Source organism: Artemia franciscana, chromosome 18 (genome assembly GCF_032884065.1).
Source record: "Artemia franciscana chromosome 18, ASM3288406v1, whole genome shotgun sequence".
Lineage (NCBI taxonomy): Eukaryota > Metazoa > Arthropoda > Branchiopoda > Anostraca > Artemiidae > Artemia > Artemia franciscana.
In genome coordinates this window covers 26,645,047-26,659,638 of record NC_088880.1, presented here as the reverse complement: position 1 = coordinate 26,659,638, position 14,592 = coordinate 26,645,047, and the positions used below count along the sequence as shown (strand labels likewise).

Here is a 14,592-nt window from a genome sequence, read left to right as displayed (position 1 = left end):
TTCTATTGATGATTTTACGCGTGCTGATAAAATATTTAGAGATTTGACTGCACCACATCAAAAAAGTTTTTATTCCTATAAAATTGGTGTTATACATTGTAGCTGGCATATTTCAAAGCTGGTAGTCACATACAAAGCTGATAGAAATACGCAAACAAATAAGCAGACACAATGGAATAAAACGTCCTATTTTGGAGCCTTTAAACCCTTTAAAATGAAATTGTCTGTTGCCACTATATATCTAGGGAACGTTGATTTTAGGGTCCCCAGTAGCAGCTCACCATTTCAACCATTAAACCTTAGACTTAGGTTTGTCGTACCATTGCACCTAAAAAGGAAATGTTTTCATCCCTCTCCCAAAATACAGATAGTGTAATATTCAAAATTGGAAAACCCGTTCCCCATTATTATATATTTAGGTCTTCAAAACTATTTCAGTTGATTCCAAGTTAGTTACATGAACAAAAACAACTTACTTTTCATTTAATTCCGCATCATGCAACTCCTCATTTACCTCACTCATCCCTTTTAGGCAATTCTCATCCCTCACATTACTCTCGTCCTGGTTATCACCCAGGACCATACCTTCTTCCAGTCATTCCAGCAACAACCTGACAAATAAGCAGTGAGAGAGAGAGAGAGAGAGAGAAGCACCGGCTTTTTAGTTAGAGGCACAGGAGTTGCCGATCTTGATTTAATTAGGATCAGTAGATCAAAGCGAGAGCGAATGAGACTTTGTAAAAAGCTACTCTTGTCTTCTTGAGAGTGGAGGAGACACTCTACTTACAAGAAAATAAAAATCAAATTGGATTTAAATGTGACGAAAACGACAATTTCTGTCTTTTTAGCTATTAATATCATTATTTTACGAGCAGTGGAATATGCTGGAAAACGGGCACAAAACACAGTAGTGTGTAATCTTTGTGAAAATTGGAGTAAAATTACTCCCCCCCTCTCCGAGCACAAAATGTAGTTTCCTATACCCCTCATCCCCCCCTCTCCCAAGTAAACTGGATGAAAATATGAAGAGAAAAAATTTCAAATTGTCTCCTTTGCCTATTAATATCATGGTTGCACCTAGTAAAGAAAGAACCTTAGCTCTTGGTAGCCAAAAGCTTATCTTTTCGAAAAAAAAACGGTAAAGCGAGAAAAAAACATCACTTAAAGCTGATTCAGGAATGCTAAATATGATTTCGATTCATCTGCCTGAAAAAATGTTCAAAAATAATGTCAGACCGACCTAAAATCCCATATTTTCTAAAATCCTACACAGGGGGATGTTATAGCCCTTCTCAATTTGAACAACAATCGTAGACAGTTTTTTGACCCCCTTCAAGCAAAAAATTGACGTCGTATTGCATCCCCCACCCCCAAAAAACAGCTACAAAAGGATTCAAATTAACCACCCTTCCCCCAGCCACTAGACAAAACACGGTAGACTGACCAAAACTATAACTTTTAAAATGCTGATTTAGGAATAAAACCTCCCCCGTTAATTGAATTTGTCTATCCAACTGTAAGCGTAAAATGATACTCTTCTAAAAAGGTGAGTTTTTACTCCCCTAATGCAACTCTTACTCAAAAAATGATATATTATCAATATTTAAGTTTCTACCAATGAAAAAACAGAATCTCTTAAATGAATACAGACACAAAAAATCCATATTGGAAAATCGTAATTTCGCTCCAGGAACATTTTAAAAACGCCCTTTGATATCTTTTTTCTTATCCTCTTAATGAGTCATTAAGTCATTGAGTATAAGCCCTAGCTTCGCCAGAAGAAAAGTACCAAAATAGTCCCCAAATTATGGAACAAATAATCTACAGGCAGGGCTTGTTAGTTTGTTTACACTTTGGTATGTTTATGAATCAAAACAACGGGTTTCCTATAAACATTTTTTTTTTAATTAAATACTTATCTATTATATAGGTGGGTTCTTACTTTGCCCTGAATTGCATCATATTGGTATTTTTTGTTAGGTGTATCCTCGACATATGAAATTTGAAAAATTTCTTGACTGAAACTCTTTGTTTTTTTATTTCCGTTTATTCAATTGTATCATTTAAAAACTATTTAAGCCATATTTTCATTATATGGCTCATTATAATGAGTCATTATATGGCTCATTATAGAGAAAATGAGCTATTAACAAAATCCTGGAGAGTTTCACCATTAATAGGATACGCATTAATCTTATTCAAAAGAGAGAGGTAATTCTGCTACTAACAAGTCACAGAGGCACCAAGCCGCCTGAGGCCTGCATAGCTACGCACGCTCCTCCTCCATCCCAATCTATTCAAGTCTCCCTCTTTACACCGTCCCAGGAAGTTCCAGTTTCCCTTAAATCTTACCTTACGATGTCCTCCCATCCCAACCGAGGTCCACCTGCTTTCCGTTTAGCCATAGATGGTTGGCCTATAACAACAATCTGGCAATCTGTTATCCTTCATCCGTAGAACGTGCCATAGCCATCTTGGAAAATCTGAGAACCCGAAAGAAGAAATATTGAGAATTGAAAACTTGAGCAACAGCATTGTTTGGTAGTATTTATCCATTCAAAATCGTCTTCCTAGTAAATTTGTCCATCATAGCTTTCTATTCGTTCTTTTATAAGATTAAATTTAAAAAACAAGATTTTTAACTGAAAGTAAGGAGCTACACCAAAACTTAAAACAAACAGAAATTACTCCGTATATGAAAGGGGGCTGTTTCCCTCCTCAACGCCCCGCTCTTTACGCTAAAGTTTTTACTGTTTTGAAATCACAGTTGAGAGAAAAAGTCAAACTTTAGCGTAAAGACCTGGGCTTTGAGGAGGAAAAAGCCCCTTTCAATATACGGAGTAATTTCTGTTCGTTTTAAGTTTCAATGTCGCTCCTTACTTTCAGTTAAAAAACTTGTTTGTTATTTTTTAATTTAATTTCTGAACGTTTTTGAATTAATACATGTTTTGATTTTGGCTCTCTGCACATGAATAATTAAAACCAAATTTGTATATATTTTTTTTTGGCTAAATGGCTTTCTCATAGTTTTGTTCCGACGATTTTGAGAAAAAGGAGCGGGGGGGGGGAAGAGCCCTAGTTGCCTTCCAATTTTTTGGTTACTTAAAAAGGCAACTAGAACTTTTAATTTTTTACGAATTAATTTTAATTTTTTTTACTTACTTTTAATTTTTTTTACATTTTTATTAGTAAAAAATATACATCACTTACGAATTAACTTACGTAACGAACTTCTATATTCGCATGTTTTTATTACGTTTATGTCTACCCCTCGTCAGCACCTCACTCTTTACACTGAAGCTTAAATTTTGTCCCAATTCCCAAAGAATGACCCCTGAATCACAAAGGCCGTAGAAAAAATAGTCGAAATTACTAAAAATACTTTAGCGTAAAGAGCGAGGTATTAGGAGGAGGTGAACCCTATATGCGCAATAATTTCTGTTTGCTTTAAGTTTTAATACTGCTCCATACGGTCAGTTGAAAAACTTTTCCATATTTATTTTTTCATTGTTTTTTTTTAAATAATGATAGAAAATCCTAGGCCCCCTTCATGGAAATTCTCTTCCCCCATGACAAATTCCTTCATAGAAAGATCCCCTCATGTAACCCCTCCCTTGAACCCCTCCTTCTCCCAACCAAAAAAAATCCCCCTGAAAACGTATGTACACTTCGCAATAACCATTACTATATGTAAACACTGGTCAAAGTTAGTAACTTGCAACCCCTCCCACGGGAACTGTGGGGGAGTAAGTCGTCCCAAAAACATAGCTATTGGGTTTTTCAGCCACGTTGAATAAAATGGCTATCTCAGAATGTTGATCCGGTGACTTTGGGAAAAATAGGGTGGGAGGGGGCCTAGGTGCCCTCCAAGTTTTTTGGTCACTTAAAAAGGGAACTAGAACTTTTAATTTCCTTTAGAATGAGCCCTCTTGCGACATTCCAAGACCGCTGGGTCGAAACGATCACCCCTGGGAAAAAAAAACAAACAAAAAAACTCTGTCTTCTGGCAAAAAATACAAAATTCCATATTTTTGTAGATAGGAGCTTGAAACTTCTACAGTAGGATTCTCTGGTACACTGAATCCGATGTTGTAATTTTCTCCGGCTCTTAACTTTGATGGGTAAGATCAAACTTGATGAAACTTATATATTTAAAATCAGCTTAAAAATGCGATTCTTTTGATGTAACTATTTGTATCAAAATTCTGTTTTTTAGAGTTTCGGTTACTATTGAGCTGGGTCGCTCCTTACTACTGTTCGTTACCAAGAACTGTTTCATACCTCATACTGTTTCATACTGGACTACCGACAGATCGGGCTATCTGTTTTGCATATATATAGATATATATATATATATATGTGTATATATATATATATATATATATATATATATATATATATATATATATATATATATATATATACCAGAGCTCTCTCCCTCTCTCATAGTTTGAGATTTTTACGATTTTAGTATAATTTCTCATCTTCTTCTCATTGCATTATTTATTATTTTCCACTTCTTCTTCAGGAAATTGGATACCTTAAAGGATCACCCTATGTAGACCATTATAAACTTTTTTACTTTGTGCGGCCAAACTATTAAAATTAGTAAGACGGACCTGTCATAACTCGTGAAGCTTGGATAAGGGATCCAAATAAATGACAGAAAAGTAAAAGCCGACACCAACTTTCCCATAAATATTAGAAAAACTGTTTTGCTTTTCTCTTTTTGTGCCGGGGATAAAGATACTCATTTCTAATCAAACTTACATCATTAGAAAGTATGAATTTGTTTCTTCGAATAAGCAGAGTAGAATTTTCTTTTTAAAGTTCAGAAAAGGGCATTTCCTAAAAGTGTCCTAGCATACCTACTAGGGAAAATCTGAAAATCAACTGAAAAGAAAAATCACTTGAGCAATTTGACAGCTTGGGAGCTCCCTGTGGTGCTACCTGATATACTTGAAAAACTTGCCGACTCAGAGAACGTAAAATTTCATTGTCTTTTGAATCAAATTTCGTAGTTAAACCACCTATTCTCAATAGTTCTTGATAATGGGCAGTCCCAAGGGAGAATTTTGTCATGCGCACTTTGTCTTTGAGACAGTCAGACGAAGCTGAGTCGTACAATAGTATTTTAATGCACCGAATCTACTTACATTTCAATTAGCTACGGTAACTCAAAAGCGTAATACATTTTTGTGAGATTAAAAGCCAAGTCAGATTTTCAAACTCAGAGTACCTAAATGAGGAAAATAGGAGGAAAACAAATTGAGAAATAATTTTTTTGGAGTTGCCTGTCCATTCAATATTGTTTTCCCAATAAGTTTATCCATAATAGCCATCTACTTGTTCTTTCGAACATAACCTCAACATAAGTGTTTAGATTGTACTTGCATGATAAACGTTCAAGTTGTTCATTCATTGACACATTTTAGAACCGCTTTTTTCGTTAGTTTCTTTCAGCTTAGCGGAAGGCATGACAAATAGAAGTGATAGAATAGATGCAAAATGTATAATTTGGCTATATGTTTACACATTAGGGAGGGGTATAGTATTTGGACAGTTTGAAGTTAGAAAACAATTCTTACTGTGTAATATGCAGGATAATTGTACCTATCACACTAGGCATACAGAACCGCAATACTTATCCCCACCCCACCCCTAGTTTGCAAATATATATCACAAATTTATTTCTAAAGTCTTATATTTTTATCTTATTTTGTCTTATCAAACAGTCCGTAGTAACGATCACGGGTGCGTGTTTATTTTTTTTTTTCTCAGGGGTCATCGTATCGACCAAGTGGTCCTAGAATGTTGCAAGAGGGCTCATTCTAACGGAAATGAAAATTTCTAGTGCCCTTCTTAAGTGACCAAAAAAATTGGAGGGCAACTAGGCCCCCTCCCATGCTCATTTTTTCCCAAATTCAACTGAAAAAAATTTTGGAGATAGCAATTTTGTTCCGCATAGTCGAAAACCATAATAACTATGTCTTTGGGGATGACTTACCCCCCACAGTCCCTGGAGGAGAGGCTGCAAGTTACAAACTTTGACCAGTCTTTTACCTACAGTAATGGTTATTGGGAAGCGTACAGACGTTTTCAGAGGATTTTTTTTTGGTTTAAGGTGGGGTTGAGGGGAGGGGGCTATGTGGGAGGATTTTTCCTTGGAGGAATATGTCATGGGGGAAGAGAAATTCAATGAAAAAGACGCGGGATTTTCTAGCATTACTATAAAAAAAAAACAATGAAAAAATAAACACGAAAAAGTTTTTCAACTGAATGTAAGGAGTAGCATTAAAACTTAAAACGAACAGAAATTATTACGCATATGAGGGCTTCTAAAGATGCTTTAGCATAAAGAGCGAGGTATTTAGGAGGAGATAAATACCTCGCTCTTTATGCTAAAGTATTTTTAGTTATTTCGACTATTTATTCTAGAGCCTTTCTGATTCAGGGGTCATTCTTAAAGAATTGGGACAAAACTTAAGATTTAGCGTAAAGAGCGAGGTATTAACGAGGGGACAAACCCCCTAATATACATAATAAAAATGTAAGAATATAAAAGTTCGTTACGTAAGTTGATTCTTAAGTTACGTATATTTTTTACTAATAAAAACGTTCGTTAAAAATTAAAAGTTCTAGTTGCCTTTTTGAGTAACCGAAAAATTGCAGGGCAACTAGGCCTCCTTCCCCACCCCTTATTTCTCAAAATCGTCTGACCAAAACTAAGAGAAATCCATTTAGCCAAAAAAAGAATTAATATGCAAATTTCATTTTAATAACTTATGTGCGGAGAGCCAAAATCAAACATGCATTAATTCAAAAACGTTCAGAAATTAAATAAATAAAAAACTAGTTTTTTTAACTGAAAGTAAGGAGTTACATTAAAACTTAAAACGAACAGAAATTACTCCGTATATGAAATGGGTTGTCCCCTCCGCAATCCCTCGCTCTTTACGCTAAAGTTGACTCTTTGCCACAGTTCTACTTTTTAAAACAATTAAAATTTTTAATACATATTTCATTTTAACATGTTTTAAAACTATGATTTAATTAGCCATAAATTATCACTCAAGTTGGCACGTACGCAGGAAGGGGGCCTCCGGTTCTGCCCCCCTTTGAAATCTTATTATTTCCCACGCAATTTTCTGATACTTCTCATAGAATAAGGGATTTGAAGGATTCACCTCCACCCTCAAAAGAATTCCTGCGTAGGTCCCTGCCCTAAATTCATGATATTTAAATAGTTTTGTTGAAGTAGCTTATACTTATTTGAATCTTATTTATTTATTTCTTTTACAGTTTTTTACATAACAAAATTGCGGTTTTTCATCATTGTTTTGTAATTTTGATTTTAACATACGTTAGTAGAAACTAATATAAATCTAGTCTTTAATGAAGGACTAGGATAATACTATCGCCACAATAACATCTTTGTAGCAGAAAGAGAAGGTAAATTGCTGCTTCTACCAATAAATGTTAGATTTTTAGTATCAAACGGTTACATATTTTTTCAACTTGTTTATTATTTTAACAAATTTTTCTCAGAGGGAGACATAACGAAATCTAAAAGAAAGGATTCGAGGACGAAAAAAAATGCAACTAAACAGACGTGTTAGAAGGAAGAAAAACGTTAGGTAGTTATAAGAAAAGATTGTCGGAGTTACCCAGTATTGCAAGAAAATGATATATATTTATAGAAACATAAAGACCTATTGTATAAAAAAAACGTGAAAGAACGATAAACAATAAAACTGAAAAGGAGATTGAATATCAAAATACTTTTGGATGCAGAGAACAGGGGTGTTCATTCATATGTAGGTCGAGGGGGGAAATGTATTTTCGAAATCTATTGGGGTTAATTTTGTTGTTTTTTTCGATTTTTCGAAGAAAATAGCACATAAAAGTAGTTGTCAATGTAAACAGGCTACCAAAATAAGATTTTTTCAAAATCATAACGGCAATGCCCCCTTGCCCCCATCCCCAATTAGTGTACATCACAGAGAATAGAATTTTGACTTGATTTTTCTTATATCTCGACAATATCAACAAATCTCCTACCTTCTGTTTCAACAAAACTGATAAAGAAAAACAAAAATTATTTTTTTAATAACCAATATGAACGTAATGTCTGATTCTCCATGATAATAAATATTTTACCAGTGTTTAAAATTTAGAAATATAATTATTCCCAATTCTTCTTAGCTCTCAGGTTGGGAAACTGATCCATACATAACAAAGTCGTTTTAAAAATATCCCCACCCCCTGTATCGTTATTTTGTATTTGTAGGCTTGTGCAATTTCAATGTGTATGCGCATTTATGAAGGATATTAGAAAATATACCAAAAGCCCAGCCTCAAACCAGAAGGATCGCGGTTATCACAAGCCATCACTTTCAGCTAATTAGAGGCGTTTTCCACTGACAAAGTTATTAAAAGAAAGAGTGGTATTTATATCTTTAGCCAAAGCATTGTTGACAGTCAATGAAGGCCCCTCTATCTTAAATAAAATCAGAATTCTATGCTACTGTTGGGTCAAATATAAACAAATAGCCAAATAGTAATAATGGAGTCGGGGGAAGGTACGCAAATGAAACCCACGGACCACATTCACCACCCTGTCTCTTATTCTTGAATTCGATTTATTCATCTGTTGACTCCTTTTTATGTCCTGAATTGGGGTATATATATATATATATATATATATATATATATATATATATATATATATATATATATATATATATATATTGCACAAAAAGGGTTATCTCCTCTCGGGATTTCTTTTTCTAATTTTTCATTCATTCTGACCAAACTGACAATTTCATATTTTACCGGTGCCATGAATGATTGATGGCGTACCTGAGGGCATACGAGGGCTCAGGAAAAATACTGATCATCCTTCAATCCCTTTCATCCAAGTTTAGATGACCAGACATTCCATCCGAAGAGGCAGGAAAAAAATATAACATGAGGACACATCACACCTACGGTGCTATTGAGGTTACCCTGAAGATATTTCTTGCTAAGTAAAACCAAAATTGGTAATGTATATATCTTGTCCAGCAATTCGTGGAGAACGAATAAAATTTTTTAGAAAACATACTACACACATTAAGGAACAGCAATACTACAAGAAAACATATATCGGAGAAAAATAAAACATAAGTACAAAAAATAAAAAGATAGCACAAAATACTAATTATTGGTACTGGCGTCCCAGTAACGGGAAACTGCCTAAAGTAGTTTTCAAATTCTTTCAGAAGAAACCTGCAATATTATAGCGAAATAAACCCCAGATACACAGATCGTTACACTATATCACTTCTAAACCAAATTTAACATGTCGCTTAGACTTTCATTGCATCGGTATACAAGATTCTGAGGTGGTATTAAAGACACATAAAAACTATTACGGAATTAATGGTTAAACTGGTAATCTTCAAGATTTGGAAAACTCAAAAAAGTGAGATTGATGTACTGTATGTAGCTATTAAATTATAGTTATTTTTCCGACGTTAATAATGGTCTCTTAGCTTTACTTTGCGGTGCTTGAATTGGTTTCTACCAAAGATCTAATTAATAAGGTCATATATTATTCCAAGAGACGTTTACGAGCAAAACCAAAACAATAGGTTTTCTGGATAATACGTTAAAGGAACTGAAATTTGGGAGATTACGTCTTCACAGAGATCTACACAGGATTTTTTATATAATTCTTGGTAGAGTTTACTTTTGAAGGGGCCTACAGGGGAGGGGAATATAGAATATTCCCCATTGCTCTTTTCAACAAAAAACAAGAACTTCTTTAAGCCTTTCGAAAAAAAAATGGAAATATAGTCATTTAATGAGTCAGCTCCAGGATACGAGATTGTCATTAAAAATGTCTTTCAATTTAACATGATTCTCAACAAGTCGGTTCACTGTTTCATTCCAGTCACACAATACATTTTTTACCCTCGTCTCTTCAGCCTTTTTACGCTTTCATCTGGAAGGAAGCCAAATGTATGCGAAGCAGTAGAGTCAATTTTTACGTTTGAAGGCCGAGAAAGGCTCTGATATCTTCATAGGCATGTGTCTAATCCATATCTTAATCGAATGATAATGAATCTGATTTTACTTTATTTGTTTCTTGTTTAACAATGCTTTTATCAAATGATATCATCTTAGTAGCAGAAAAAAGAGCTGAACACAACACGCATTTATTTTCTTTGTTGGGGGGGGGCTCTTTTCGTTCTGCAGAGATTAGAAAAAAATAGATGTTTTCTGTAAAATAAAAAAAAAATTCTGGAAAATCTCGAGATCCCTTTGCTAGCCCAAGTGGGAACGTATAGGGTATTGTATCATTTTTATACAATCCCAATAATAACTCCGTATATCAAAGGGGCTTTTCCTCCTCAACGCCCTACTCTTTACGCTAAAGTTTGACTCTTTCTTTTAACTCTATTTTTAAAACAGTAAGAAACTTTAGCGTAAAGAGCGGGGCGTTGAGGAGGAAAAGCCCCTTTCATATATGGAGTAATTTCTGTTCGTTTTAAGTTTTAATGTTGCTCCTTACTTTCGTTTAAAAAACTTGTTTTTTATTTAATTTCTGGGAGTTTTGAATTAATGCATGTTTTGATCTTGGCTCTCCGCACATAAATAATTAAAACGAAATTTGCGTATTCATTAATTACAATTAATTGGAAGATTTTGAGAAAAAAGGAGCGAGGGAAGAGGCCTAGTTGCCCTCCAAGTTTTTGATTACTTAAAAAAGCAACTAGAACTTTTAATTTTTTACAAACGTTTTCATTGGTAATAAATATACGTAACTTACGAATTAACTTACGTAACGACCTTCTATATTCGTATGTTTTTATTGCGTATATGAGGGGTTTCAACCCTCGTTGATACCTCGCTCTTTACACTAAAGCATAGATTTTGTCCCAATTCCTTAAGAATGACCTCTGAATCACAAAGGCAGTAGAATGAATAGTTGAAATTACTAAAAATACGCTAGCGTAAAGAGTGAGGTATAACGAAGGTAAGCCCCTCATATGCGTAATATTTTTTTTCGTTTTAAGTTTTAATGCTGCTCCTGACTTTCAGTAGAAAAAACTTTTCATATTTATTTTTTCATTGTTTTTTCAAATAATGCTAGATAATCCTGCGCCCCCTTCATTGAAATTCTCTTCCCCCATGACAAGTTTCTCCATGGAAATATCCTCCCACGTAACTTCCCCCCTCAAATCTCCTCCTAAACAAAAAAATCACCCCAAAAACGTCTGAACACTTCCCAGTAACCATTACTATATGCAAACACAGGTCAAAGTTTGGAACTTGCAGCCCCTCCCACTGGGACTGCGGGGAAGTAAGTCGTCCCTAAAGACATAGTTATTAGGTCTTTCAACTATGGTGAATAAAATGGCTATCTCAGAATGTTGATCCGGCATCTGTGATCTATCTTCTGGCAAAAAATACGAAATTCCACATTTTTGTAGATAGGAGATCGAAACTTCTACAGTAAGGTTCTCTGATACGCTGAATCTGATGGTGTGATTTTCGTTAAGATTGTATGACTTTTAGAGGGTGTTTCCCCTATTTTCTAAAATGAGGCAAATTTTCTCAGGCTCGTAACTTTTGATGGGTATAACTGATCTTGATTAAACTTATATATTTAAAATCAGCATTAAAATGCGATTCTTTTAATGTAACTATTTGGTATCAAAATTTCATTCTTTATAGTTTCGGTCACTATTGAGCCGGGTCACTCCTTACTACAGTTCGTTACCACGAACTGTTTGAAACCCTCAGGAACCCGTCAAACCAAGTTTTCTTTGGCTGTTACGTAACAGGGTTTACAAGTTACCTTTGAGGCCAGAGTAAGAACCATTTAAAGAACCTACGAGGGCAAGGGAAAGAAAAACTTTCAAGGCCCGCTAGTGAGGAGCTTTCAAGACACTGGACCCTAGAAAGCAATTCCAAAAGGCCCTCAAGCATCCAATCCTAGCGGGGACCCTTTCACTCGACCCCTAGCCTAACAACTGGGGCCCTAGCACCCAATTTAACTGAGGAACCCTAGCATCCAATTACATTGGGCCTTAACATCCAATTACATCGGGCCCCTAGTATAACCACCGGGGGCCCTAACATCCAACTTCACTGCCCTAACAACTAATTTTAGCGGGGAGCCCTAGCATCCGATTTCACCGGACCCCTAACTCAAACAGATCACCAGGGAGCCCCTGTCATCAAATTCCATTGGGGCTCCTAGCATCCAATTTCAGCGGTACCCTAATTTAACCTAACCACCAGGCTTCTAGCATCCAATTCAAGAAGGGTCCTTAAGAGCAATCACAGCAGGGTCCTATAGCAACCAATTCCAACAGAGGCCCTAGTATCCAATACCATCGGGGGGCCCCCTAGCAACCATTTTCACCGACAAGACGTTTTTTAAAACGTTTAAAGACTTCTTTGAGATGTAAAAGGGGAATGTTTACTTATGTTAAGGATGATGTATTCTAACGTGTCTTGTGTCTTCATGCCCTGTAGGGGATCCCCGCTTGCAATTGTGAAAGATACATACGCTGACGTAACGTAACGACGACGCACACGTGGGAAGTTAAATAATACTTTAAGAGATTTCATGTTTGCACGTTAGAAGAATCCCTTGTTCGCACATACTAGTATGATTAAATGAACTTCTTGTGCCCATATGGATGCAATAATTGACACGCAGAGGGGAAAATTGATTACTGAAAATCGCTTATATTCGAGGTACACCAGCATGTTAAGTAATGCTTTAGAGAGTAACTTCAGATAATGTTGGAGGGTTGTTTTTAGTGCATTTTTAGTAAGAGTCTTTTACTCTGTTGGAACTTGAATGTACTATCAAAGATAAAATAAGGGTGAAAGTACCATTACGGCTAGAATATGGTGCAAGTTCATATATGATCACAAATCTCTCTTTTTTCTCTTTACTACACAGATTTTACCATACATTCTAGAGGCAATCTTTAAAGACAATACCTATATACACAAGCTACAAGATGATTAAATTGCGTAAACGATTACCTGTCGAAGTTTTATCCTGATACAAACTTTTATTGTACATACAAATTTTATTAATAAAAACAAATTGACAAGTATTATTAAAACACAGAAAAAAGCAGGACAAATTCAATAATAGAGAAAACAAAACGTGGAAAAAGCTTGTAAAGGATAAAATATAAGCAAAACGAAACAATAAATTAAAGAAAAGCCGGGATCCTACCAAGAAATTCCAGAGGGGAAGCTTGTTTTTAGAGGTAAATTCAAACCATAATAATATATTTTAAGGCCTTTTAGTGAAAATGCCTCGTTTCGCTCAGCGAAGACTGTGCATCCCCGGCTGACAAGCGGACACTCGAATAATATTTTCTCTTCAAAGTTCACTTAATCTCGTTAGAGGTAAATTTAAGCCAGGTTAAGATATTATTGAGAGCTTTTATGAAGTACCTCGTTTCTTTGAGTGAGCGTTAGATTTCACTCCCCCTCAATTGAAAAAACTATTTTAACACCTCTCAGCTTAACTTTAAGATCTAGAAAATTTTTGTCCGAACATTCACGTTACCATGATATTATCGGGCTGGCCTGTTGCATCCTTATGACCCGTAATATCATTCCTATGACATTTTTTTCAAAAAATTTTCTTGATAAAATTATGATTTAAATCCAATGGTTCGTAATATGTGGTAAATTATATAGATAAAAAGGAAAAGAAATATTTTTGACCATATATGAAAATGGACCATGTTCTAGCTATAATGATATTCTCGCTTTTAAATCATCTCTGATAGCACATTCAAGTTCCAAAAGAGTAAAAGATCGTTACTAGAAAATGCACTAAGAACAACTCTCCGATATTATCTGATAACGCCCTCTTAAGTATTACTTAACATGCAGGTGTACTGCAAATGTAAACAATTTCCAGTAATCAATTTTCCCCTCTGCGTGTCAATTATTGCCTCCATATGTGGACACGCAATTCATTTAATCATTCTAGTATGCGCGAACAGGGGATTCGTGCAATAGTGCAATAGTCTATCATCTAGAATGTATTCGCTGAATCAAAACATTAGGAAGCCTTTCTTAGTAGAACTGGTTAGTGCTCCATTCATTTAGGGGGATTCTCTTTCGAGTCATTATGTAGACAAAAAATCTTTAGTTGATAAATGTTCCCTGTGAAAATAAGGAAAACAGCTGAAAAAAATAAAATCTCTCATAGCATTATGTAACATGCTACGTGTACATCGTCATTGCGTAACACCCACGTGCGTGTTCTCTAAAGTCACAAGCAGGTATCCCACAGGGCCTGAAAAAACAAGTCACGTTAGAACGCGTCATCCATAGCACAAGTAATCCTACATCTCAACCAAAGAAATCTTGGAACGTCTTGAAAAACGTCTTGTCGGTGAAATTGGTTGTTCAAGGGTCCCGATAGAATTGGAATCAAGGGCTTCTATTGGAATTGGTTGCTAGGGAGACCTGCTATAATTGCTCGCGAGGGCCCCGCTTGAATTAGATACAAGGGGCTCGGGGTTAGGTGGAGCCGGTGAAATTAGATGCTGGGCG

At 35.4% G+C, this 14,592-nt stretch overlaps 1 protein-coding gene across 2 annotated transcripts in view; it reads right to left on the bottom strand.

The window, feature by feature from the left end:
- LOC136038820 (sodium-dependent dopamine transporter-like) overlaps positions 1-642 on the bottom strand; it is a 149,713-nt gene extending 149,071 nt beyond the window's left edge. Inside the window, exon 1 of one of the 2 annotated variants that reach the window (XM_065722222.1) lies at positions 477-642. In XM_065722222.1, coding sequence (XP_065578294.1) covers positions 477-583 — 107 coding nt within the window. In that variant the 5' untranslated portion in view covers positions 584-642. The remainder of the gene's footprint in view (positions 1-476) is intronic. The other variant, XM_065722223.1, reaches the window with a different exon arrangement.
- Positions 643-14,592: the final 13,950 nt, after the last annotated feature.